Raw genomic sequence first — 26,407 nt, 5'->3', positions numbered from 1 at the left:
GTAAAGGATAGAGAATGCATCACTTACTATAATTCCCTATTTGAATTTCATCAACTGTTTGACGTAAATATTGATTAAGAGATCAAGATGACTTTCCCTTAAAATTAAGCAATGTTGATTGTAATCAGAAATACACCTTTTTTAGTCACATATACTTCCTTCCTTCATATCAAAATATGACTGGGAGTGCTGCGGAATCCATTCTGTCTAACTAGCCATGCACCTCCAAATGATTAAAAACATCAAATGGTACAAACTCAATTTGAATGAACAGTTCCATTTTCTAACTAAATAGGTCACACACACTCAAATGGTTGCCAAGTGCTCTCTGTGGTGGTATACTCATCTGCTCTAAATGCCTACTAACTTCCCTGTGAAAATAATCTTTGACTTTGATCCAATGAAAGCAGGATGGAAAAGCTCCCCCCCTAAGAAGACCTAAGACATGATGGCTGGATGACATAAACAGACACCTGTCCCTCACAGGCACTACCTCATAACATGCCAATTTTGCTCAGGACAGAACATCATAGAGGAATATTATGCATTCAGTGGTCTCTACACTGGCCAAGCAACAGCATGAGAACTAACCTAACTAGTCCATCCAACTTTTTTGACTGCTTCTTGGGCACTGGTGAGGGGTAGCGGTGCCAGACTGAGCCCGGTGACAGGGGTGCACTACAAGTCTACAGACTGAGGCAAGGTGCTGGGTCTAGAGTCCTGCTGAGACTGCTGTCCTGCACCAAGTGGAGCACAGCCTCCATGAGGAGAGAACTCAAACAAATATCACGCTCCTTCTGCATAATTCCCCCAAGCACTTCTTCAGGCAGCTGCTATGGAGGTCACTCACAGGCTTAGGCCTGCCTGTTGCAGGCATAACACAGCAGCAGGGCTTAAAACTCAGACAGGGCTGCCCAGAGGATTCAGAGGGCCTGGGGCAAAGGAAATTCGGAGGCCCCTTCCATAAAACATTTGCAATACTACAGTAACATATATTAGGAAATGTAAAAAATAACTAGTGAAATACATTCAAAAATTAATTTGTAATAATTTGAAAATACATTAAATACATTATTTAAAAACATTAAAAGCTGTAATAGTATGTATACATTTGCAATTACATAATGGGCTGTTGCTGGGTGACAGTGATGGTTGGTACCAATGGGCTGTCGCTGCCTGGGGGTGGTGCTGCTGTTGCCCAGGGCTGCGTGGGGAGCTGGGCTCTGGGTTCGGGGGTGCCCAGCTCACATGGGCTGGGCTCAGGGATGTGGGGAGATGGCGTTGAGGGAGGTCTGGCTCAGAGGGGCTGGGCTCTGAGCTGGGGGTCAGGGCTGTGGGGGGGATGGGGTCAAGGGGGTGCCTGGCCCCAGCCCCTTATCATGCCGTTTACCTCCTCTCCCAGGAACCTCTGACATACTCGTGGGGCCCCCTGCGGGGCCTGGGGCAAATTGCCCCACTTGCCCGCCCCCGGGTGGCCCTGAACTCAGATATCAGGCAGGACAGAGGCTGGAGCAGGGAGAGAGGGGCACTGGCAGCAGGGCACCCAGTGTGCCACGTCACCCAGCAGCCCTCAGCAGGGCACCCAGTGTGCCATGTTACCCAGCCCTCAGCAGGGCACCCAGTGTGCCACGTCACCCAGCAGCCCTCAGCAGGGCACCCAGTGTGCCACGTCACCCAGCAGCCCTCAGCAGGGCACCCAGTGTGCCACGTCACCCAGCAGCCCTCAGCAGGGCACCCAGTGTGCCACGTCACCCAGCAGCCCTCAGCAGGGCACCCAGTGTGCCACGTTACCCAGCCCTCAGCAGGGCACCCAGTGTGCCACGTTACCCAGCCCTCAGCAGGGCACCCAGTGTGCCACGTCACCCAGCCCTCAGCAGGGCACCCAGTGTGCTACGTCACCCAGCCCTCAGCAGGGCACCCAGTGTGCCACGTCACCCAGCAGCCCTCAGCAGGGCACCCAGTGTGCCACGTTACCCAGCCCTCAGCAGGGCACCCAGTGTGCCACGTTACCCAGCCCTCAGCAGGGCACCCAGTGTGCCACGTCACCCAGCCCTCAGCAGGGCACCCAGTGTGCCACGTCACCCAGCCCTCAGCAGGGCACCCAGTGTGCCACGTTACCCAGCAGCCCTCAGCAGGGCACCCAGTGTGCCACGTCACCCAGCAGCCCTCAGCAGGGCACCCAGTGTGCCACGTCACCCAGCAGCCCTCAGCAGGGCACCCAGTGTGCTACGTCACCCAGCAGCCCTCAGCAGGGCACCCAGTGTGCCACGTCACCCAGCCCTCAGCAGGGCACCCAGTGTGCCACGTCACCCAGCAGCCCTCAGCAGGGCACCCAGTGTGCCACGTTACCCAGCCCTCAGCAGGGCACCCAGTGTGCCACGTTACCCAGCCCTCAGCAGGGCACCCAGTGTGCTACGTCACCCAGCAGCCCTCAGCAGGGCACCCAGTGTGCTACGTCACCCAGCAGCCCTCAGCAGGGCACCCAGTGTGCCACGTTACCCAGCAGCCCTCAGCAGGGCACCCAGTGTGCCACGTCACCCAGCCCTCAGCAGGGCACCCAGTGTGCCACGCTGCCTGTCCTTCCCCAGGGTACGCAGGTGCCACATGGGCACATCGCCTGCCCTTGACCCCTGGTGCCCAGTGCGCCCCGTGGGCACAGCGCCCGCCCTGGCCGTGGCACTCCGCGCGCCCCGTGGCAGCGCCCTGGCAGGGGCGGGGGTGCGGCTGAGCGAGCGCCGCCCTCGGCACGGCCGCTCGGTCCCGTTCCGTGTCGCGGCCCCTTTAAGAGGAACAGCCGGCCGCGCTCCGGGCGGCGGGGAAGGTGCCGGACGTGACGTTACCCCGTCCGCGGCGACGTGCGTCACGAGCGAACGGCGCCCCGCCCCCTCCGTGTGCGTTACGCCGCCGCCGGCCGCTGCCCCCCATCGCCCCCCCGCGCTGAGTCAGCCGCCGCCGGTCGCGGTGCGGGAGCGAGGCGATGCCGCGGGTCTACATCGGCCGCCTCAGCTACCAGGCCCGGGAGCGGGACGTGGAGCGCTTCTTCAAGGGCTACGGCAAGATCCTCGAGGTGGATCTCAAAAACGGGTGAGTGGCGGGCCCGGGCCGGGGGGCGAGCGCGGGGCCCGGCGGGCGAGAGCCGAGCTGGCCCGGCCCGGCCTGGCCCCGGCCCGCGCCTCCTGCCTCCCCGTGTGCGCAGGCGCCGACAGGTGGGGGTTGGATCGCTGCCTCTGAGCCTCGCCCCACGCGGCACCGCATGGGCGGGGGGGAGCCAGGACTCCTGGGTTCTCCGCCCAACGGCCTGGCCTCGTGGCCAAACCTGGGGCCAGGACGCCTGGGTTCTCTGCCCAACGGCCTGGCCTCGTGGCCAAACCTGGGGCCAGGACGCCTGGGTTCTCTCAGTCGCTGAGCCCCAGACTTCCCGGGACCCACAGGCGGGTCATGCCCTCCCAGCGGGCAGTGGCTCTAACCCGGGCTGCAATAGGCTGTGTAGAGAGGGGCCAGCACCTAGTAGGGTATTTCCCTTAGAGGGCCCCTTGCTGGGGCTGTCATAGCCTGGCAGTCCTGTGCACAAACCTTTTCCCCCCATTTTTCCTAACTGGTGCAAATTGATGTCTGGGTTCGAGGCTAACAGCCCTTGATGATAGTATCAATATTTCCTTTCTCCATCAATCCCACTTAAAGGGTGTGATCGCTGTGGATTGGTAGATAGGGGGAAATGGTGCGGTGGGGGAAGATCACTACTGATCCATGCATGCAGTAGTCCTAGCATAGCTCTTGCTCACATGTGCAGTTCTGGCAACTGACATCTTGTCACAGCAGGATCGTTTACATCCTGCCATTGCATTGCTTTTCCATCCATCCAAGCTTGGATTCTTAATGTGGGCAAAACTGGTGGTTTAGATTCAGGAACTTAGTGAAATGAGTCTGGAAGTTTTTCTCTCTCAAGCAAGATTATAAGTAGGTGGCATGAAAAGCCTAACTGGAGTGTAGCGTATATAGTTAGCTAGGGCTTTGTTTTGGGAATGGGGGTGAGGAGCCTCTTAAAGTTATTTTTTGAGCTAAAAGGAGTTCTCAGGATTTAATACTCTATGGTCTTATTGGTGGTTTGGCCCATAACAGGTTTAAAAGGTAACTAAAGGCACAGCCTTTTAAAAAAAACCTGTGTCCCCCTTTATCCACTATTGCACAAGGTAATACTAAAGATTACTGTTACTGAAAGATTTGAACATTTGATTTTCTGGTTCTACTGCATACACTTGAAAGCGCTTTGTATGCTCTGTATAGAGAGTTGTGCTGTTGCTTTCTGAAAGCTCCATAGGGAGAGACAGAAAGGAACATTTCTTAAAGTAGGAAGTTGTTTAACTACAAAAATAGGCTGAGGAACCAGACAGTTGTTGTACCTACAGTTCATTCTCTGAAGTTGCCTGGATTTCAAGTTGGTGCTCCTCTAAGAACTTGCTGTTTGCAGTCTAGACAAATTAGGAACCTAATAGTGAACTGATATTTAAATACAGAATCTTCCCCTCTAGGTTACTGCTGTGCATGTGGTTTTCACTACGACAGTACCATATGGTATGTGTTCAGCCTAGGCCAGAGATTCTCAAGTTTTCACATAATATGGACTGTGTCCTAATAGCATTTCATGAGTCAACTCCCCACCTGCTTCACATCCTTAGTAACATCCCTGTGGCAACTATAATTGCTTATTTGGGAAAATATTTATTATTTATCTTAATGTGTTTAGCTGCTTGAAACTAGGAAAGCTAGCACCATACAGGCCTATGGACCAGCAGCAAATGCTCCGTATCACCAGTGATTGATCCACAGATGATAGTTTAAGAATCTCTGGCTTTGATGTAATAAACTGGAGGCGTCATTCTGATTCCTTGCTAGCAGGCAATCTACATTACAAACCCCACCCTAATAATTGGCCTCTGGACCTTAGCTCTGCTGGTGTTGGAGATTGGAGTCCTTCACTTGCATTCTTTGTGCTTCCACATTTCCTGTTGATTTCACTTATGCTGAGTAGGATTGGGATTCATATTAGCATCTTCTAGAGAACTGTTCTGAAGCACAACTTCTGATAGGACGATGCTAATACTATTTTCCTAGATAGCAAAGTGGGGCTTAACCTTTAAAGTTGTCTTCAAAACTTTATAAGGGCCTAAGGATTGAATGGACCCTGGACACTGAACTTACCTTTTCTTTCTGGGACCCTGCAAGTCAAGGTTGAAGCACGTGCAGAATTCCCTACAGTTGCTGCTCAGCCCAGTCTGTTAATAAGATTTAAACTTCCAGGACTCTCTTGGGCATCTTTGTATAGTTTATTAAAAGCATTAGATTCAGAATCAGGAGATTCAAAATCAGAGTGATCTGAAGAAAGTCACCCAGATTTGAGTCACGAAGAAGATGAAATCAGGTATTAAGGTTTACGCACAACTAGGAAAACAGCATTAGAGAATGGTACATATGTGCAAGATGCAGTATGATCACTGAGGAAATAGAAACCTTAAACCTTGCAATTTCCTGACTGTCCTGTATGCCTGATTTCTCAATCTCAGGCCGGATCTACACGAGGGGGCACAAGCTAAGTCGGTCTAAGTTATGCAACTTCAGCTACGAAAATAGCATAGCCGAAGTCTATGTACTTAGAGCTACTTACCGCAGTGTCTTCACTGCAGTAGGTCAACCGCTGACGCCCCCCCTCAATTCTGCCTGCACTTCTCGCTCCGGTGGAGTACTAGAGTCAGCCGGAGAGCTCTCGGCAGTCGATTTATTGCGTCTTCACTAGATGCAATAACTTGGCCCATGCTGGATCGATCACTCTGGAGGTAAGTGTAGACATGCCCTCAGTGTTGCACAAATGCTAGTTTTATGCATCAGATTTCCCTGGGAGAGAACTGCTGATTAGTTGAAGCTCCTAACTGAAGTTGCCCCAAAATAGAGAGCTATCTATAAAATTTAACTAGCATCAGTCAGATTTGCTAGATTAGCATGGTCATTAAACTATGCAACCAGCTTTCATCCTACTCATTTTTCTGCTTCATTGAGAACTATGTAAATGCACAGTCCCAATACAGCAGTTGGACCTGTACAACTCCCTGTGTTCACTTGACTCTGGGGCTGCCCATGGGACCCATTCGTAAAATGGGCCCAAGTCTGAAATTTCTGTCTTTCAACATTTTAAAGCATAGAACATGCATTATAATTTGAACACATGGGCATGGGGGAGGAGAATGTTTTTAAAACTCAGAAACAGTGGATGAATCTAGTTTGCTCCATTTTCAAGAAAAAAGCCATTCTGGAGCAAAGATATGGAGATCTTCACTCCAAAAAGAGTTCAAGAAAGCTCTGGATGATTAAAAACTATGGGGGATATAAAATAGGAATATGGAAGTCAGCTATTTCTATCATTAAGTTCATCTCTTCAAATAGTTAGGTGGCTCAGCGCTATGTATATTTCTCGGAGTAACTTAACAATTTCTCCTAAAAAATCTCCTTTTAATTTCAGCATCTGTTTTGAAATCTTTCAACAAGCTGCTGTTAACTTGGCTTGGATTTCAAATGGCAGACTGACAAAAATCTACTTTTAAAAAATATCGGGTGTTATGTCTTTATACCCAGTATAATCTTGCATTGAACTATTGTCAGGGTACTTTACAATTTGCTTTGTTTGCCCTTTGCTCCTTTCTCCATAACTTATTTTTAGCAGCGCTTAGCAAATGATTAAAAATTACTGCACAGTGTGTGATTTATGAGATTCTGTTTCTTTCTTCTAGAAAGTTGCGGGTTATCTTAACTGCTTAGCCTGCAGGCGATTAGCTATTCAGTATTTTGGCAGTTGGTGAGGCTAAGATTAAATGCATTGGCAGAAAATGAAACTGGAATGCAGTACTATCAGAAAGTCCAAAAAAGCTTAGTTGGATCTTGATCACCACTAATGATGATTAGAGTTTATCATCCAAGTAGTTAAAACAGCATTTACCAGAAAGGGAATGAAAGCCTAGTTCATACTGGAAGTTTCCATTTTAGTTCCAGCACCTAGATTCCACTCGCTTAGGTTCCATCTTCACCTTGCTCTTAGCCAGTGTTGTGCTGATGACAGCTGGAGCCATGCATGTCAGAAGTGCATGAATTAGATGCCTGGAAAATTGGGCAGTTTAGCTTGCTTTTATCTTTCTAAAACTTGCTAAAAGCAAGCAATAATAATTTGAAGAGCTGGAAACTTTCACTTACAGGGACACCAACTTGAAATCTATTAACTTTTTAAGAAAAAAAGCTTCTACGTAGGTGCTTATCTACCCTCCATCTGAGCATCTCCCAAGTATTTATGTATTTATCCTCACAATACCCCAGCAAGGTAGCAAAGCATTATATCCTGCTCAACAGATGGGTAACTGAGGCACAGAGATCAAAGCCAGGAGTGTCAAACTTGGGTTCCTAGAGGTAAGTTCCTAAATCCTTATTTGTCTAAATAAGGATGGTTTGATTTCCAAAGGTGCTCAGCACCCATTAACTTTAAAAATCAGTCAAATCAATGTGGATGCCACTGAATGGCATTTACAATATATCTAGATGGTAAGTAAGTTTTTAAGTTGACTTGCAGGTGATTTAGAGAGAATTCTGCTGGTGTCTTTCTTTTCTGCTTTATTAATATGAAGTCCTCGAAGGTGTATTTCTGCTTGTTTTTTACATTAGAAATACATGGAGTGTCCAGTTTACTCTTCCTCAGCTTGTTGGAAACTTTCTGGGATTTCTCAGGGCCATTTCTTGTGAACTCTAAACAGTTTAATTGAATGAGCAAGATATTTAAATCTTAACAGAAACTTCCTTTTTCCAAAGTAGTAACTAGTCACTAAAATTAAATACATGTGAAATTTCAAACATTCTTAAAAAAAAAGTCTTCCCCTGTTAATAGTTCACTGTTGTACTTCTGGTTCTGGTTATGTTGTTTTACTAGTTCTCCAGTCAGTCTCCATGCTCAGACAGGACCTGAGTTTCTCATGTAAGAAGGCAAGCAGAAAATACCTTTGCAGGTTGCCTTTATCCCTGATAAAGTAGCAAACGAGGCCCATTTTTTTCCTCCTTTTGCAGGCCAACTTTAAGGAAGTCTGTCTTTGGCTGTTTAGTAGATTAGATTATGGCAGTATTTCTATGGAGCCTGTAGTCAAGTGTTTCATTATTGGGTAAAATCTTTAACACTTGGTTATGTAATCTTTTCATAAGAACTTTAGCTAGGAGTTTAGCCAGGAACATTTGAATGTTCTGTGTCCCTGGGACAGATGCCAATTTTGAAAAGATGGTCAGGTTTAGTAGTTCTTAATGTTTGGATGGCTGTAAATATTTTTGTTCTAAAGAAATCTGAAACTTAGCAAGTTGTGTGCAGAACTGATTACCTCTATATAGAGGGTTGAAACTATTAACACTTGCTTCTAGTTCAATTTATCGCTGGTGAAGGGTGCCAGACTGACAACTCTGAACACAGAACAACCTGGGGCCGTGGTGGAGCAGTCCGTCCCAAGGTGTGAGGGGAGTTGTTTCCGTTCCCATTCAGTCCTCACCTTTTCTGCAGAAGCAGCCAACGAGAGGGCCAGTTAGAGCCAGTTGTGATCTTGATTATTGTCGTCAACACCTGCCTGGTGGGAACTGGACTGAAACCCTCTGCTACACAGACCAAACAGCTGTAAGATGGTAATGATTACAAATGTGCACTGTACTTTGAACCAGTGACCTAGAAGTAAGAGGCTCTGTATCCCATTTTGGATAAGGAATGGGACAAAACATAGTGGTATGTTTTCCACTGAAGAGGCTAGGCACTTCTAGCAGCAGTAAACCAGGAGAGCCAGCACCATGAACCTACCTGGTCTTCTGTAACACCAGCCAGTGTTCCATGGTCCAGTTTGGAAACGTCACTGGTTTTCACAGTGATATTGGTAGCTTGTATCAGTGCAGTTCTTAATGTGTTCAGAAGGTCAAACACAATTTTTAACTCCACAAAAACGGATGCATTGCCTTAGGCTGGAGGTAGGATGTACATCTAGGGTATGTGGGAGCTACGGTATCATGGATGAATTCAGTACTTGCAGTCCCTGTAAACTTTGTGCCCATACCTTTGACAAGTGTCGTGGCCCCTACCAGCCCAGATCACATGGAGTTCATGGACAGCTTAGTTATTAGCATCTCTCCTGGTTCCTGCTTAATACCTCTCTTCTCCCTCCGGATGTTGGTACCAGTTCCCTTTAGAGCAGTGGTTCTCAAACATTTATACTGATGACCCCTTTCACATAGCAAGCGCCTGAGTGCGACCCCCTCCTTATGAATTAAAAACACTTTTTTATATATTTGACACCATTATAAATGCTGGAGGCAAAGCAGGATTTGGGATGGAGGCTGCCCACTCACAACCCCCCATGTAGTAACTTCTTGACCCCCGAGGGGTCCCGACCCCCAGTTTGAGAACCCCCCTGCTCTAGAGCTCAGAAGTTGGAGGTGTCATTGTAAACATGTTCTTATTACTGATTCCCTCCCCTCTTCCCTTCCAGTTACCACTACTTTCTGCATCTTGCCTCAGTTCAGTTTTAAGCTCTATGGTGCTCGGTGTGCTTAGCCCAATAGAACCATTATCCTGGCTGGGGATTCTCAGGGATATAATGCACATACCTAGGTATCCAGTAAAATAAGCACAGCTAATGTCCTGCATTAGACCACTGAAGTGTTCTGCAGTGAGCTATCTAAGTGTGCATGGGATTTATAACAGTATAGTTAGTGACAAATCCACAGGTACAGTCTAACATTTAATAAAAACATCCTTTAAAAAAAATCAGGAAAACTTCATAGGCACAGTTGGGTGTTCAGTTTGATACACATTATATACCTTAACTGAACTAACACTTCAAAGACCAGATTCTAAAACCACGAAATCGAGAGTAAAGATGCAATTTTACAAGAACACTTTAATTTGCCATCCACTGTTGGAAGTACCATAGACAGCTGTAACTCTGTCCCCGTGCCCATACTTGCCATACATGTTAGCAGCACATGTAGCTTGGAGTCTCTGCTAGAGGGTGAAATCTTAAATCTTAACATGGGTTTATGTAACACACAAGGCCTTTGGGAATTTCATCCTGAGAAGTGGCCAGAGAATAACAGGGTAGTGCAGCTCACCAGTCAGCTGCATTTGCTGAGATGTAGTAATTACTCAAAATAACAGCATGAACCTAACCCAGAGAATTAGGATCACAGGGTTAATGTGCATGCTCTTAACTCAAACCCAAGAGGTGGTAATAATCTCAGAACCTTTTCCCTAGTGCATGTTTACCAGCATTGGTGCCTGAAGGAAAGATGCCAAGAGCTGTTGATTATAGTCAGTGCTGTCACAGATGATGGCAACTGCACCTGTATTTTCCACTTAAGGTCCCTCAAGAGCACCCACTCTAAGCCCTCAGTTCCTCAGCCATCACCGCTCTTGGGTTGAGACCTACATCTGTCTCCCTCTTGGCTAGGGGTTTTCCAAGCTCCACAGTTCCCTGCTTATACTGTGATGTCCTCAGCAAGCCAGACTGTCTACACAAGCCAGCATCTGTACTTTGCTTTCTCTCTGAAGGCTATAAACAGTTGTAATTGCCAGCAGTCACAGGTTACCACACAGATCTTTATAAGCAAGCGTATTTCTTTTGAAGGTGAGAGCATAACAGAGAAAACATTAAATAAAGTAAATAAAAGAACCTACATGCATGCCAAAAAGCTTACCAGAGGTCACCTCAATCTCAGCCTTTCTCTCTGGTAGGTGTCAGTCCTTCAAAGTCACCTGCTGGGTTTTCCCTGTGGTTACAAGTTCATAACTGCCTCCAAGTCAGAACCAGAACTAGCACACCCATCCAGAAAGGATGGTCTTTCCTTTATATAGCTTTGGCATTTGATCTTGAGACTCTGGGAATAGATGATCAGCAGAGAATGGTCTTCTCAGAGCGTAGCTTCCCAAGCCTGGGTTTTTGCATAACCAGAGGTGGGGAATTTGCATTCACCTCCTGCTAGAGCAGAGATGGGCAAACGTTTTGGCCACATCTGGGTATGGAATGCTCACGTAATTGGGGTTGGGGTACAGGAGGGGGTGAGGACTGTGGCTGGCGGTGCAGGCTCTGGGGTAGGGCCAGAAATGAGTTCATGGGGTGGGAGGGATGCTCCAGCTGGAGGTGTGGGGGCTGGGATGGGGCTAGGGATGTGGGGTGCCAGGAGGGTGCTTCGGGCTGGGACTGAGGGGTTTGGAGGGTGGGAGAGGGATCAGGGCTGAGGCAATGGGTTGGGGCACGAGGGCGTGGCTCAGGGGTGCAGGGTCCAGGCGGTACTTACCTCAAGCAGCTCCCGGAACCAGCAGTGTGTCACTTCTCTGGCTCCTGTGCGGAGGTACGGCCATGTAGCTCTGCTGCGTGCTGCCCCATCCACAGGCACCGTCCCACAGCTCCCATTGTTCCCGGCCAGTGACAGCTGTGGGGGCAGCATGTGGAGCAGAGGCCCCTGGCTGCCCCAACGCATAGAAGTCAGAAGGGGGACATGCTGCTGCTTATGGGAGCCACGCAGATCGCCTGACCCTGCTCCTTGGCTGAAGCTCTGGAGCGGGGCAAGCCTCAGACCCTGCTCCCCAGTGGGAACTCGAGAGCCGGATGAAAACAGCTGGTGCACCGGATGTGGCCAGCGGGCCATAGTTTGCCCATCCCATGCTAGAAAGGACCCCGATGGCAAATCACTTGAAACTGTATGTCCCAAAACTCGATTTTTGTCTGGCACATTGTTTAATAGTCCTTTGAAGTTTTATAACATTTCCCAGGGTTCACATCACATTGCCGCCCTGGGGAGGTTACATACAATCCTGGCCCACAGTAATACATACATGCATTTATTATAGTGCACTCCAAAAATAGTTAATTCAATAATAAGAACTTCATCGGATGCAAGTGGGCTGTAGCCACGAAAGCTTATGCTCAAATAAATTTGTTAGTCTCTAAGGTGCCACAAGTACTCCTCTTTCTTTTTGCGGATACAGACTAACACGACTGCTACTCTGAAACCTGCTAATTCAGTAGGATTTCTCTAGGACATTGAAGGAACTTGCAATATCGGTCACTAGTGCTACAAGTTAATGGTAAATAATGATGGGACTTGAGACCTGTCTCTTAAAACTTTTTTTTTTTTTAATTCCCCTTCCCAATTTTTTGCAATTCTCTGAAACCAGAAGTAGTTTCAAGATAGTTCATCATCCTACTCCCCCGTAACCAGCTGTCATCAGAATCCCCAAAGACACTCTAGGCCATGATGCTATCAGTTCAGCTCTTAGAGTAAGCCTGTTTGTTGGAAGGTTTGGGGAGTTGGGGCACCTGCCTAGCTTTCAGCATGTCACAGGTTAGTAAGGAACATGCGTGGTAGCACAGAATTAGGATCATGGCCCTGTTATGTAAACAACCAACAAATTCAATGGCACATTTCTCTCTTATTGCAGAAGCTCCTGGAGGCTGGTAAAGAAATCCCTTCTTTGGAATTTACCATATACATGGATTCAATGGTCCTACAGTGACTTGGACAAACTAGCTTCCTTAACTATTACTTATAGAAACTGTGGTCTGGTGCAAGAGTAGGTGTTGGGAAAACATGGGTTCCATTTCTGGCTCTGGCACTGGTTTGCTATTACCTTTGGTAAGTCACAGTCTCTGTACCTCAGTTTCCTCACTTGAAAAATGGGGTAATTTACCAGGCACGTTTCAGAAAAGGATAAAGACAAAGTTCCCCTGCCCCAGAGAGTTCCCCCACCTTTGTGAAATGCCTCAAGATCTGCAGATTAAAAAGCGCAGTAGGAGCCAGGCATCTTACTATTTTTCACCATTTATGTCGTCTCTCTACTGTTTGCATTTAGCTCAGCTCGGCCAAAAACAGATTAGTGTCTGACTTTCACATTCTCCTGTGCTAGCACTGTAGTGCAGTGTTTGTAAATACTGTAAATATTCTCCCATTGCATTTATTGCTTGTAGGCTCAGTAAAAACAGGTCTTTAAAAACAAAACCTAACCTTTGGGCCAGATTTGATCAGAAATTGGCTTACTTGTTTGATGGACCACAGTCCTATTTATGCAGACTCTGTAGGAAAAGGAGGATTGTCTTTAAGAAGCTTTTGTAACAGTAAAAATCAGCTGAAGTCTTTCCTATAATCCTAGTCCCAGTGTGTCCAATTCATTACTTTTTATCCAGCTGCAAGGATGTCCTAATGGCAATTAAATACGTTCCTTATTAGCTGAAATCATTACAAGTTCTTATACTCCATGGGCCATCAGTCACCTTGAGATTTGTTTCCAGAAGATCAGTTCACATAACTTCCTTACAGTAATAGGCAGTTTTCACCACTTTTCCTTCATTTTCAACAACAGACATGAAACAAAATTGAACTAAATGGGACCATTTGCTCTTCCCATCACCACATTTGAGATCTCTTGTGCAAAATGCTCTTGAACAATTTGTGGTTAGTGTCCAGTCAAAGTTAGAAGATGGGCAGGAGTGTTTGAAATCAGCGAAGTCTTTCGCTGGTTTGAGAGAAGCATTTGTGCTGAATTTCTGCTCCCTCCTTCAATCTGGGGTCTTGCTTTGGCTTTGTCTAAGAGGGCTAAGTCTGTCTTTATAAGGAGGGCTGATCAGACTACCCACTTAAACTGAAAGGAACAGCATTTTTCCTCTTGGTGAACAGAAGACTTTACACAACAAATACTTTAACTGGGAACTCATTTCATACCTATATCTCTAGCTCAATATATCTGGAATATAAAACACTTGTTAGTTGATTGATTAAATTGCATTTAAAACTGTGAATGCAAAAGTAACCTTCCTACAGCAACTAACTTGGCTTCTGTACACATTCTGTGCCTCTTAAGACATTTAACCACGTAAACCATTTAACCCCATAAAATATATCAAAGTATACTTCATAATGGACATATATGCAGTGTGCAATTTTCAGATGTTAACTTGGAATGTCCTGTCTCCTCCTTCAAACTTACTGCTTGACTTTTTCTTTGGCAGCTGTCTGCATGACATTTTCAAGTTTATTTCAAAGTTTAGTAATTTGAGTGTCTCATTTAATAGCAGGAAAAATCTCTCTTGTTCCCTCTTTCCCTTCCTCACTACTCATAGTTCAAAAACAGCACTTCTTTAAGAAAATCTGTAAGAAATAAAATATTTCACTTTTACGCAGAAACCAAGTCCGGGTGTTCGAGCTAGGTGGGAGTACAAATGAAATAATGGAAACTTAACTAGCACTTGCTATCAAAGGGATGCTCTAGTAAAGGAAGAGTCCTTGTAGACTGCTAGATTGCTACTGTAAGCAGCATTTCAGAGTGATTTCATGATCCATCGTCTCACAGAACCCTTGTAATTCACTGGAAGAGCTTTCCTACTAGTTGAATTCATTGGATTAACTCACGTCATCACATGTGGAAAATAACTGCAAGAAAGTCTCAGCAGATGTAATTAGAGTATTTCGAGCCATGGCAAGAATATTGATATTTTACCTGACCTTGCCCGTGCCAGTTAAGTGTTGCCATCAGAGCAAGTAATGTTTAACACAGCAATTTGCTCAGGTGAACCTGTTTCTGCTACAGGTGTTTCCTCAGGCTGAGAATTCCCTAAACATCTTCTTGTAGGCACAAAGTCCAGCTTTGGGAAGCATGCAAACTAAAACTGTGGTTTGGCTGAAAATAAGGAAGACAAATCTGTAGCTAGGTTTTCTTTCGTTTGACTCTAATGAGATTCTAAACACTAAGCAACCTTGTCAGCAATATAAATTGGCAGTAACTAATTAAGCCACAGGAGACCACAAGCCCAGGTGAGTCCTGGTGTAGACCCATGCAACTCCATTGAAGTCAATGAAGTTCTAGCATAAATGGCGGTGGGGAGAGTGACCATTTTTGGGTTCCATCTGAAGTATGTGATTTTAGAACTCTGCCAGATCTCGGTCTGTCAGGGGCTGCAGAGCTGTCCATTCACAAGCACCAGGAAAACTTGTTGGACCCTCCAGTGTCTCAGAAATTGTCTTTCAATACATTGGTGTATGGAGAGGAGTATGTAGGCCCAACTGGGATGAATCCAGTGGCCCCAAAGCATTGTATAGCTGGAGAAATGGCAGAATAAAATGGAGTCAATTTCCTGTAACGATTTGGGACCTTAAACAAGTTTTAAAAAATCCCATTTGTCTTCAGCTTTAATAAAAAGCTCCTTCAGATGGTTTAATCTGTTGAAATTGGCTAGAAATGGGGGGTGTGCTTTTGAGGGTTTTTTTTTCTGTTTTTGATACATGGACAGTAAAATGATGCAGCTTCACACAATCTGAAGTAAATGGTATTGAGGCTTTTATTAGGTAGGTTTATGGCACATTTAAAGCAGTAACAGTAGACATTTAAAAGAAGATTTACTTGTGCTACCACCGTATAACAGCAGAATCAATCGCTATAATTAGGCTGCATCAGCAGTTGTCATTTCTTGTGGTGTGAAACTACACTTCTAGGTATTTATTTAAACCATGTGGTGTGCGATACATATATTTTAAGGAAGATGGCTCAGTATTACCTGTGTATCTCCGGGTTGCGTGGGATGACTTTAATGTTCTTTTAAAAACAAGTCACCCCCCTCTGATTTTATAAAAATTTGTTTACTGTTTATAAATAAACCTTTGAAAGTTTTCTCTAGAAAATCTATTTCTCTCACTCATTTTTCCCCCTTATCCATCATGTGAATACCTGCTTATTCTAGGGTTGCTTGCATGTTACATACTGATGATACTGTTTTTATTGGAGGTATGGGACAAATATTAAAGAATTCTTTTTGGGGGTGGGGGAAGGAGGAGAGAAGGTATAACATGGTACCTGTCACATCCTGCTAAGCAGGACTTGTCCTGATCATGTCTTATGTGGGAAAACTTCAAGGAAAATTCAGGTTCTGTAGAAGGTGGTGTCAGTGACTACTATGTTCTCCAGGCAGTCCTAAACCAGTGCTCAAACCTGGTGTTAGATTGTGCTGTGGTGCCGAAGGTGCTCTATTTTGGTGTGAATGTTTTGGGTACTCATCATTAAAAGTACCCTTGACACTTTTAGAAAGAGTAGGTTTGTTGATCTGGTATTAGGACCACATTCACATAATCCTGTTCCTCAACCCTGAAATTCCACCCACCCCCCGCCACCCCCGAAGTTTAAGTAAAAACATTATTTATTTCTTGTGTCAAAAACTTTGTATGGTATTACTGGCACGTAGGGAGACAACTACTCAAGGGTTGGAGTAACTATAAATATAGTGTTACAAAGCAATTGAGTTCTTGTATCAGTGTAAGGGATATTGCTTTATTTGTGCAAACAGAAGAGGGGTGGGGTAATGACAAAGTAAAGTTGTATTGATCAGTTTCACAGATGTATTTATTGCTATGATTAAACAGTTCCAAGGGACAGCTCCAAGCCACAGTTGAGCACACATTGCCCCTCTTCTGAGACCAGCTTTTATTTACATGAAAAAGCAACTGCAATGATGCTTGCAGTGACCAGACAAGAATTTTCATGTTAAATATTTAATCAGAATGTTTCACGTTTGCATAGTAAAGATCTTCTAGTGTTAATGGGTATTAAAGGAGGAAATGAAAATGTTTATAAACTAAACAACCCAAGCTAAGAAATCAGAATTGTGTACACTAAAATTTACATAGGTTTAAATTTGAAACACAGATACATTTAAAACCATTTCTTCCTTTACTTGCCTGCTCAGACCTTAGTTCAGGATTCTGTTTGCCCTACAGCAGCCAGAGATGTTGCAGCCAGCTGAAACGGGGCTCCCTGTGCTGTTGTATGGGGCTGTGATGCCATCAGCTATTGCAGGGGAGACTCTGAAGCCTGAACTGGGGTCTTGGAAGGTAAGTAAAGGGGGAATGGATTTCAAATATAGGTGAACTCTGATTATCTGAACCTAGATTGCCTGTAATTTCTGGTATGTTCCCCCCCACCCATTTGGATCATTGGGGTTTACCTGTGTGGTGGTGTAAAATATCTGTGTGTTTATACCAGTTCGACACTGTTACTTCTTTGGGGGTCAGGAGGTCTGAGTTCTTTTCCCAACATTGTTGCTATGCTGCCTTAAGCATGTCACCTCAGTTCTCAGTGCCTCAGTTTCCCCATATGTAAAATGAGATTATGGTTACGGTTGGCAAAAAAAAAGGAAAACTCTTATTTTTAAAAAAAAAACCCCAAAAAGTGTCCATTTTTATCAAAACTTCAAATTTCAAGATTTTCAACCGTGTCCAATTATGATCTTCACCTTCCTTTTATGAAGTTTGTTGAGATCAGTATAACTTTTTTTTTTTTTTTTTTTTTTTTTTTTTTAAACCTACAGCCACTGTTCTCAAATGTGGGTGACAGAGGTTAGCTACTTTGCAGCCTGACCTTTTCATTGACTTCAGTGGTTCCTCTGAACATTGGGCCACTTAAGGATTTAGATTCCTGAGTCTCAGCACTCACAATTGAAAATTTTAGCATTAGCTTTTCAGGGCATCTTTAAATCAGGGCAGCAAGTGGTTTCCAGTCTTCTATACCGCTCCTATAGTGTTGCTGTCTTGCAGCAACGAACAAAAAACTGTATGTTCAGAAATGCCCACTCAAATTAAAGTCTTAATTTTAAGATTCACTTCCTAATTGGCATCTTCCCCCTTGTCTCTCCTCTTGTGTGCATCCAGAGCCCCGAGCAAAGCTGGTGCAGTTTTTGTTTGAAGCACAAGCTAAGGCCCTAACTGCAACCTGATATACACTGACTACTAGTCCTGAGCTTAGCCTCTGAACCTCCGTGGAATTTTGCATGGGTGTTTTTTGTGGAAGGTTTTGTGGGGTCTCTATATAAAGGTCTCATTTATGACTAATAAAACACCATAGGGCCAATTCTGCAACCACTCTGCACACTGCTTCCAGTTTCAGGACTTGAGATTTCCACCCACCCAGCACTTGCAGGATTGGACCCATACATATCATATTCACATGTTTCATTCATATCAAATGTTAATTTCTAGGTGACTTGATAGAGCAGTTTGAATGGTGACTTTATGGGAAGCTCTTTGGTACAAGGCTAACTTGAAAATCCTAATGAATATGTGCCCAACCTCATTGCCATAACATCTACTCGCATTACTCAGACACCTCAGTGCTGTCCCCAGTGCAGAGGAACATTACTCAACCTCCCTGATAAACTCCCTTTCTTGACATGCCTTAATACTTTACTTTCTTGTAGCACCTTCTGTTTCAGGAGCTCAAGCCATTTGCAAACACTGATGTGGGTGAATACCTCTGGTTCAGAGTTCGAGGAAACTGTGCTAGCGTGAGATTACCTAACTTCTAGCAAAGCCTGTGACAGAACCAAGAATGGAACCCAGGTCTCGTAATAAACCAGTCACTTTCACCAGAACCACCAGACCGCTTTAGCTTTACTGTAGTAAATGATGAAAGAAGAGTGTAGCGCTATGCTTTGTAGGCCAACAAATTGGGGAGCATGTTTGTTCTGTGGCCTGGGACCCTTGGCCAAAATCTCCCTGCCTTTGGTCCTCAAGAGTTGGCTACTGTTGGTCATTAAAAGTCTGGTGCTGCCTTAGGTAGCCAGGCTCCATGGGCAGCGAAAGTACATATGTGATATGATTTGCTCTCGGTGAATATCAGTATCTTGGGCTGTGCAACTTTGCCTAAGTTGCTTTTGTCTCCTCCTAGGTATGGTTTTGTTGAGTTTGACGATCTGCGTGATGCAGATGATGCTGTTTATGAGCTAAATGGTAAAGACCTTTGTGGGGAGCGAGTTATCGTTGAACATGCCAGGGGCCCCCGACGTGACAGCAGTTATGGTTCTGGACGCAGTAAGCACTAAAATGCATTTGTATCTCGGTGACTTTTTTTTTAATTAAGATATTTCACTTAAAAAAACACCGTAATTTGTTAAGACAGTCATGATATTAAGTTTAATAATTTGTTTTTGTAATTGTTAATGTAAATATTTGAACATTTATCAAATTGCTAATTGTATGATATTTTATTTTACTTAATTAACTGATTAATAAATGTATGAATACAATTTCTTGTACCATTATTATTAATTTGTTTATTTTCTAACTTTGTTTATTTGTAATGTGATTGTTTAACATAGACTTAACAAAGACCTCAATGTTTTAATTAAAAGAGTCCTTTGAGGCTAAGATGACTGCCTGTTCCATTTGCTGACCTTGGGTTACCTTTCCATGCGTGGCTCTTTGACCTTTGTGGCCCTTGGCTGACCAAAAAAGGAAGCCATGTGACGACCGCAACCTTTTCCCATTAGACCTGGGTGGTGAGGATCCCAAGGGTTAGAGACAGATGAGATTAAACTGAAATAGGTGCCTGAAAATCTATATTCATGTCAGATATTCAGAAAACCTTTAATCAATGTAAGTAACATTAGTAAACTGGCTTTAGTGATTTGGTTTCTTGTTTCAAAAGTTATTTTTTTTAATAACTTAAATTTAATTGCATGTTTAACTGTGACTGTAATTATAATTATACATCCTTGTAATTATGGGCTAGTATTGTAGTTATATATTTTTTAATGTTTTATCTCTGTAATTTTATGCTTTAAACAAAGAGAATCTAGCTTAGTCTAGAGGGTGGGGCAAAGATTAAATGTATTTGCTGACATATTGGGCAGAATAGTTTATTTATCTGGAGTGTAGACTAAGCCACTCCACCTCCCTAGCTGAAGTATTGCTGTCTGCTTGTCACCTCCTAAAGGTGGATATGGTTATAGAAGAAGCGGAAGAGATAAGTATGGTCCACCCACCCGTACAGAGTACAGATTGATCGTGGAAAATCTGTCAAGCCGTTGCAGTTGGCAAGATTTGAAGGTAGGGGCCCCTTTCTTTACTCTGCCTGAGTTGAAGATCAGAAAGGGCATAAATGACATGATGATTGTGAAGCCAAGGAAATTTTGTGTGATCCTGTAGCCGTGTCACCAGCTAAGCATTGCTTGTTCTGAGGGAACACTCTGTTTAGAACAGCTCCAATCAGATCCTGTACTCTGGAAATATTTGACTATTTCAGAAGCTCTGTTCTCTCCTTTTAGTAAGTGTGTAAATACTCTCTCGCACACACGGACTTGAGAATACACATTTGAAGTAGTGCACACATACAAATACATGTCTTCAAAAGCTGTATGTCATTATATGGAATCTTGAGACATTCCATTTCATTTCCATATATACACATGTATGTTGAAAATGGACTTTTGGGAGAACATACCTAAAGATTCAAACAAACAAAAAAACTTGCCTTTAAAACTCTTCCAAGTCAAATCAGACTTTCATCAGACCTAGGAATTGAGTCCTATCAAATTTGAAGCTTCCTCCATCAACTTCTGAAGTTCTGGTGGTGGTTGAAAAAAGTTTCAGACTTTTGCCAAAAGACTACATGTTTTCACATGAAAACAACTCACCTGTTTTTGTGGAAACTTTCTGAAAAATTCTCTTCCAGGCTGAGAACAATCATACCAAACTTCAGTCAAAAAGGTAAAATTTCAAGGAGCTGAAAATGACTCTGTAATAGAAAATCTTGGGTAACTCTAACTATAGGCCAGAGCACATATAGGGATTATGGAAAGGGTTGCCGGGCGGGGCGAGGATGTCTTCCTGTAGCTGCTTGATTACCCTGTGCCCTCTCTTGTGTAAGAGGTTAAATAATACTAATCAGCCGTCATCCAAGCTATGGATGATTTAAAAACATTTGCTTGTTCTTCAGGTGACTCTTTTTATTTTGTGCTTTTCTCCTTGAGTTTCCAAGAATTCATGTTCTCACTTGCTGAAAACTTGCAAGTGGATCAAAGGTCTGATCTTTGGATCTGAGTGGGAGCCAGGAATGCCAGAGAGCTAATCCTGGCTCTGCCATGGACACCCTTGAGCAAATCCCTGAACTCTTTTGCCTTAGTTTTTCTTTTGGTAAAATTGAGCTAATACTGATCTACATCACAGGGGTGTTTTGAAGCTGAATTAGTTCATAGTTCAGATATAAAGCATATCATCAACTGCTTATTGTTCTGTGGAAACTCTAACTTGCTACAAACCTGTCATGTAGGTCTGGGTTAAATAGCATTTTATGTTGTTGAGAACACTTTACACCACCAGTAGCTTGTCTTCAAAATATATTGTTTTAATACCAGAAGCAATTGGAGTATGTAATGGACTAATCCTGTGCTGGATTCAGGTTTGTGTGGGAGCAGAAAGGGGGTTGAGTTAGCACTAAAGCATCTCAAGACAGGCGTCTGGTGACTCAAGAACTGAAAATGATACTGACCTCTACACGCTGTTGGTACTGCAGCCTAAATCAGTACCATCTGATAGGCTGTTTGGGGTAGGACAGAGTCTGTGTGGTCCTGATACACAAATGTGCACATCACGCAACCCACCACCATGTTTAGCAGTCTAAGAAAGGGAGTGAATGAGCTGGAAAATGGGGCCTCCAGGCCAAGTCTGAAGTATACTAGCTAGGCAGTAGGGTGAAGGAAGCATGCCTGTCGGCCTGTGCTGCCCCTGTTTTGTTGTAGGGCTTCAGTCACTTTTTACTGGTTCCCTTTTTGAAAAACACGGCTTCTTAAACTTGAAGGTAAAAAAATCAGAGTGCAAATCTTACGTTTTTAAATCACCTCAATGAGAAGAAACTTGCTTCAATCCAGAGCATATTTTACTGCATCCAGGTTACTCCTTTCAAATAGGGTTCAGACTGGTAGCTGTGTTAGTCTGTATCTGCAAAAAGAACAAGTGTACTTGTGGCACCTTAGAGACTAACAAATGTTATTTGGGCACAAGCTTTTGTGGGCTGAAACCCACTTCATCGAATGCATGCAGTGGAAAATATAGTAGGAAGATACATATATACACAGAGAACATGAAAAAATGGGTGTTGCCAAACCAACTATAAGGAGACTAATCAATTAAGGTGGGCTGTTAGCAGCAGGAGAAAAAACTTTTGTAGTGATGATCAGGATGGCCCATTTCCAACAGTTGACAAGAAGGTGTGAGTAACAGTAAGGGGAAAAATTAGCATGCAGAATTGGAATTAATTTGTAAAATGAACACCCTTAAATTAGGCTTGAATAAAGACTGGGAGTGGATGGGTCATTACACAAAGCAAAAACTATTTTCCCATGCTAATTTTAGTCTCTCAGGTGCCACAAGTACTTCTCGTTCTTTTCCCTTTCAAATAATAATTTGCATCAAAATTACTATTGCAGTGTTTTTACTTGGCTTGTTCAGAAACCTGGACCTGCTCCTGCAAAAATCCTTTTTGGATAAAATTTGCACTAACATCAGTGGGTCCCTTGCTGATTGGTTTTGTTTATTTTGTGTGGGCTGTTGAGCACAATTACAGGAACCTGCAGTAATCATTAGGACTAAGACGTGCAAAAGGGAACTGTTCCCCCCACTTGCCTCAGGCAAGGCCAACCAGTGCTGCTTTCTGCATGGAAAAGAAAAGATGAAATGAGCAGTGAGGGGGAATAAACAGAACCAGCATGAAACCCTAAATCTGTGGATTCAAAGGCAATGTTTTTGTCCTTTCCTCCCAGGATTATATGCGTCAGGCAGGCGAAGTGACATATGCAGACGCACACAAAGGGAGAAAAAATGAAGGTGTGATTGAGTTCAAATCCTATTCAGATATGAAAAGAGCCCTTGAAAAGCTGGATGGGACAGAAGTGAATGGCAGAAAGATTAGGTTAGTGGAAGACAGGCCTGGATCCAGACGGCGCCGCTCCTATTCCAGAAGTCGAAGCCATTCGAGGTATGTTTTCCATAATACATCTGTGGCTCTTACAGTCTAATCGAATAGCCAATGTCAACCCATGGATGCTTGGAGGTACACTGGGTCCCCAGGAAATGGAGTTTTTGGTGATAGCCCAAATAAGTTGGAAGTTAATGACAGAGGAAATTTGGTTCACTGCTCATTGGACGGTGTGCTCCATAGTGGACGCTTTTTAATACCTGATGCAGTAACTCCCCACTTAATGTCCTCTTGCTTAACGTTGTTTTGATCTTACGTCCCTGCTCAGTTACAGAACATGCTCTATTTAATATTGTGCTGTGCTTCAGTATAACGTCGTTTGGCTGCCAGCTTTGTCTTCAGTTGGCAGCCCCCCATCAGCTCCCCTATGCCTCCCCCCACCCACAGTGCCTCCTGCCCACCAGCAGACCCCACAGATCAGCGCCTTCCCCCTGCTGCCCATGGCAATCAGCTGGCTTGCGGCATTCAGGAGGGGGGGGGAGGAGCGAGAACTAGGTGTGCAGGCTACCCCACCCTCCCTTGCCTCCTGAATGCTGCAAACCAACTGATTGCCATGGGCAGAAGGAGGGAGGAGGAGCGAGGATGCAGCATGCGGAGTAAAGAGAGAGGGGAGAGAAGAGGCAGGTTAAGGGTGGGGGCTTGGGAGAAGGGGTGGCGTGGGCGGGCCGAGGGTTGAACACCCCCCCCCCCGCCCCTGGTGCTGGCAGAGTAGGGGAAGCTGCCGCTACTGCTGTGCATTGTGCTTCTCCTAGCCTACAGCACCTTCAACCTCCTTGCCTGCCTCAGTGTCTCCAGTGCCAGTGAGCTGTATCTGTGTGGGGTAAGGCGGGGGCACCTCCCAACTATACTACTGTACTGTATAGCAAAAAAAAATTCCCTGGAACCTAACCCCCTGTTTACATTCATTCTTATGGGGAAATTGGATTCCCTTAACATCATTTCACTTAGTCACATTTTTCAGGAACATAACTACAATGTTAAGTGAGGAGTTACTGTATTTGTTTTACCATAATACCAAGGAGTGCCAATCATTGACTGTAACTCCACTGCGCAAACGACACTGCAGTGCTGTAGGGTTCTTGCCAAACTGTGTGCCCTGTACCACAGTGTGAAAGCACATAAGTGACAGAAGTAAACATACAGAGGTGTCTGTAAAACTTCTTCTCTTTGAACGTTCATAAATTTCCCACTGTACCATTTGTTTTTTGGGAGACACCTCCTGCTCTTCTGTAGAAGTTGGCTATTTATATTGTGCAATATGGCACAAGAAAAGGGCTTTAACAGAAAGGAAAATCTTCATGTTCAACTCTGTAGGTTAGTAGCGTTGGATTTTGTAAGACGACCCAACCAAATACTTTGATACCCAGACCCTTAAATTTACAGGCAAGACTTGAAGCTTTTACTCCTGTAAAGATATATGTTCCGCTTTTGGGGGGGAAATCTCTGCTTAGGTGGAAAAGGAAACACTGTCAGACCCCGGCACTCAAGTTCATTTCGAAAGACCTAGTCTTCACTTGCCTCCCCGCCTAGCTCCCCCAAACTGTTGTGCTTCTGCTTCAGATTGGTAGCCCTGTTCAACTCCAGAAGTGGCAGCATTTCTAGTGTATAGAAGCGAGAAATAAGATACTGTGCTGTGGTGATTTATAGTTATTTCTAGAGTCCCCAGCTATAGTCTGTAAAATGCTTTGGGATTATTCCATCTGAAAGTGGCAGAAGATGTTACTGATGTGCTATCACTCTCTTTAGTCATGTGGGATTTTACTGAACCAGGATCAGAAGTGTTTCTCTTTCCATGGGCTTGGAATGACTTAATACCAACTCCTTTTGTTTCAGGTCTCGGTCTCGAAGCAGACACTCTCGTAAGAGCAGGAGCCGTAGTGGCAGTAGCAAAAGCAGCCATTCCAAGAGTAGATCAAGATCCAGGTATACTTTTGAGGGGGAGAACCCGGGGATGTGTAAGAGGCATCAACCTAATGCTGCAGCATGGGAACTTTCTTGCTTCATTTGTTTACCAAAATTTAATAGCAAACGAGAGCCAACCCATATTCAAAAGGCTGATATGTGTCACCATCTGCTTGTGCTTTTTCAGGTCTGGGTCCCGTTCCAGAAGCAAGAGCCGTAGCCGAAGCAAGAGCCATAGCAGAGGCCAGAAGGACAAAAGCCGGAGTCCAAGCAAAGACGATAAAAGTAGGAGCCGCAGCAGGAGTGCGGAGAAAACCCAGAGCAAAAGTAAAGACAAAGCGGAGGATGCCGTCCAGAACAACGACGCCGCAAAAGCAAAGAGCAGGAGCCCCAGCAAGGAAAAGAGTAAGAGTAAAAGTAGGAGCAGGAGTGGGAGCAAGGAGAGAGTGGAGGAAGAGAAGGAGAGCATGAGAAGGAGTAGGAGTAAGGAGAGGGAGAAGAGCAAGGCTAGGAGCAGGAGCAAGAGCAGAGAGGGGAGCAGGAGCAGAAGCAGGAGTCGTAGTAAGAGTAAGGACAAAAGGAAAGGCAGGAAGAGGAGTAGGGATGACAGCAGAAGCAGAAGTAGGAGCAGGAGCCACAGCAAGAGTGAGAAAAGCAAAAGGCGCAGCAAGCGAGACAGCAGGTCTAGCAACAAGAAGAAAAAGAAGGAAGACCAAGAGCGGTCCCGGTCCAAGTCTAGGTCTAGATCCAGGTCCAGATCGGAGTCCAAGGAAAAGGAGCAGCTAAAACCAGAATCTGACAAAAAGGAGGTAAAAAATGAGGGTGAGGAAATGGACAAAAGTCACGAAACTCGGTCCAGATCTAGGTCAAATTCTAAATCCAAACCAAATGTCAAATCAGAATCTCGGTCCCGATCAAAGTCAATTCCAAAAACTAGGTCCCGGTCCAAGTCTAGATCTAGGTCTGCCTCTAAATCCCCATCCCGATCTAGATCAAGATCTCGTTCGAGGTCCTAAACTTGCTGCAACCACACTTGAAACTATATGAAAAGTCTTTTGTACATGTTTGGTAGTTGTAGCACAAGTGATTGAAGTAGAACACATGTCAATGCTGTACATTTTTAACTACCGTAATGGTGTGTCTGTAATTGTTCAGTACAGGGCTCCCTTTCTGCAGTGCTTTCTGGATCAAGGCTCTGCAGCTCATTTGCTGACTTGTAGAAAGATCCCCTTTATAACACAATTCTCACTAGAACACCAAAATCACCTTGTTTTCCAAGAACAGCCTTACAGAGAGGAAGCGCTGTACTTTGATGGGTTTATAAGGTTGGAATGATGACTGATAGGTAGGTATGGTGACTTCAACTATTTTTGCTCTTGAACTGATGCCCTTTGATGTATGCCATTTAGTGGAAGTGCTAAGTCTTAAGTTTCATACTACTTTTGGTTTCATATTTTTGGATTTACAGAGTTGTGAATAGCACAGTCAAGGAAATAGATACCTGCAGTAACCCATAGGGGAATAAAAAGTAGAGTTCCATATTCTGGTATTGTGACAATATCCTTGTTTTATATTAAATTTTTTTATTTTATTTTTCCCCGTCTTGCAAAGTACAGTGATCCCTGTTTCCATGAAATTTGAATAAAGACTATTTTTGCTTGA

At 44.5% G+C, this 26,407-nt stretch overlaps 2 protein-coding genes across 14 annotated transcripts in view; one reads left to right on the top strand and one right to left on the bottom strand.

The window, feature by feature from the left end:
• Positions 1–2,914, bottom strand: part of LOC127039140 (transmembrane protein 244-like) — a 26,619-nt gene extending 23,705 nt beyond the window's left edge. Inside the window, exon 1 of one of the 8 annotated variants that reach the window (XR_007770880.1) lies at positions 2,841–2,914. The gene's annotated coding sequence lies outside the window, so the exon portion shown is untranslated. The other 7 variants (XR_007770882.1, XR_007770884.1, XR_007770881.1 and 4 more) reach the window with 7 other exon arrangements.
• SRSF4 (serine and arginine rich splicing factor 4) lies at positions 2,914–26,407 on the top strand. Of its 6 annotated transcripts, none has more exons than XM_050932333.1 (8): positions 2,988–3,084; positions 16,813–16,926; positions 18,288–18,429; positions 18,758–18,900; positions 19,805–19,917; positions 22,629–22,843; positions 24,677–24,766; positions 24,933–26,407. In XM_050932333.1, the coding sequence occupies exons 3-8, from the start codon at positions 18,419–18,421 to the stop codon at positions 25,759–25,761; spliced, it is 1,401 nt and encodes a 466-aa protein (XP_050788290.1). In that variant the 5' UTR covers positions 2,988–3,084; positions 16,813–16,926; positions 18,288–18,418; the 3' UTR covers positions 25,762–26,407. The 6 variants fall into 6 exon arrangements, with proteins under 6 accessions (XP_050788288.1, XP_050788287.1, XP_050788289.1 ...); XM_050932334.1 differs by lacking the exon at positions 2,988–3,084 and adding an exon at positions 8,672–8,691; XM_050932331.1 differs by lacking the exons at positions 16,813–16,926; positions 18,288–18,429 and adding an exon at positions 5,685–5,831 and having other exon boundaries at positions 2,914–3,084.

The sequence above is a fragment of the Gopherus flavomarginatus genome, chromosome 22 (genome assembly GCF_025201925.1).
Source record: "Gopherus flavomarginatus isolate rGopFla2 chromosome 22, rGopFla2.mat.asm, whole genome shotgun sequence".
NCBI lineage: Eukaryota > Metazoa > Chordata > Testudines > Testudinidae > Gopherus > Gopherus flavomarginatus.
The sequence above is the reverse complement of the archived record's forward strand: the minus strand, read 5'-3'. Positions and strand labels throughout refer to the sequence as shown.

Excerpts from the sequence above, each read along its gene's own strand:
- SRSF4 (XM_050932330.1), top strand. The coding sequence starts at position 2,978 with ATGCCGCGGGTCTACATCGGCCGCCTCAGCTACCAGGCCCGGGAGCGG. Across the intron at positions 18,901-19,804 it reads CAGTTATGGTTCTGGACGCA|GTGGATATGGTTATAGAAGA; the intron begins GTAAGCACTAAA and ends CACCTCCTAAAG. Across the intron at positions 19,918-22,628 it reads GCAGTTGGCAAGATTTGAAG|GATTATATGCGTCAGGCAGG; the intron begins GTAGGGGCCCCT and ends CTTTCCTCCCAG.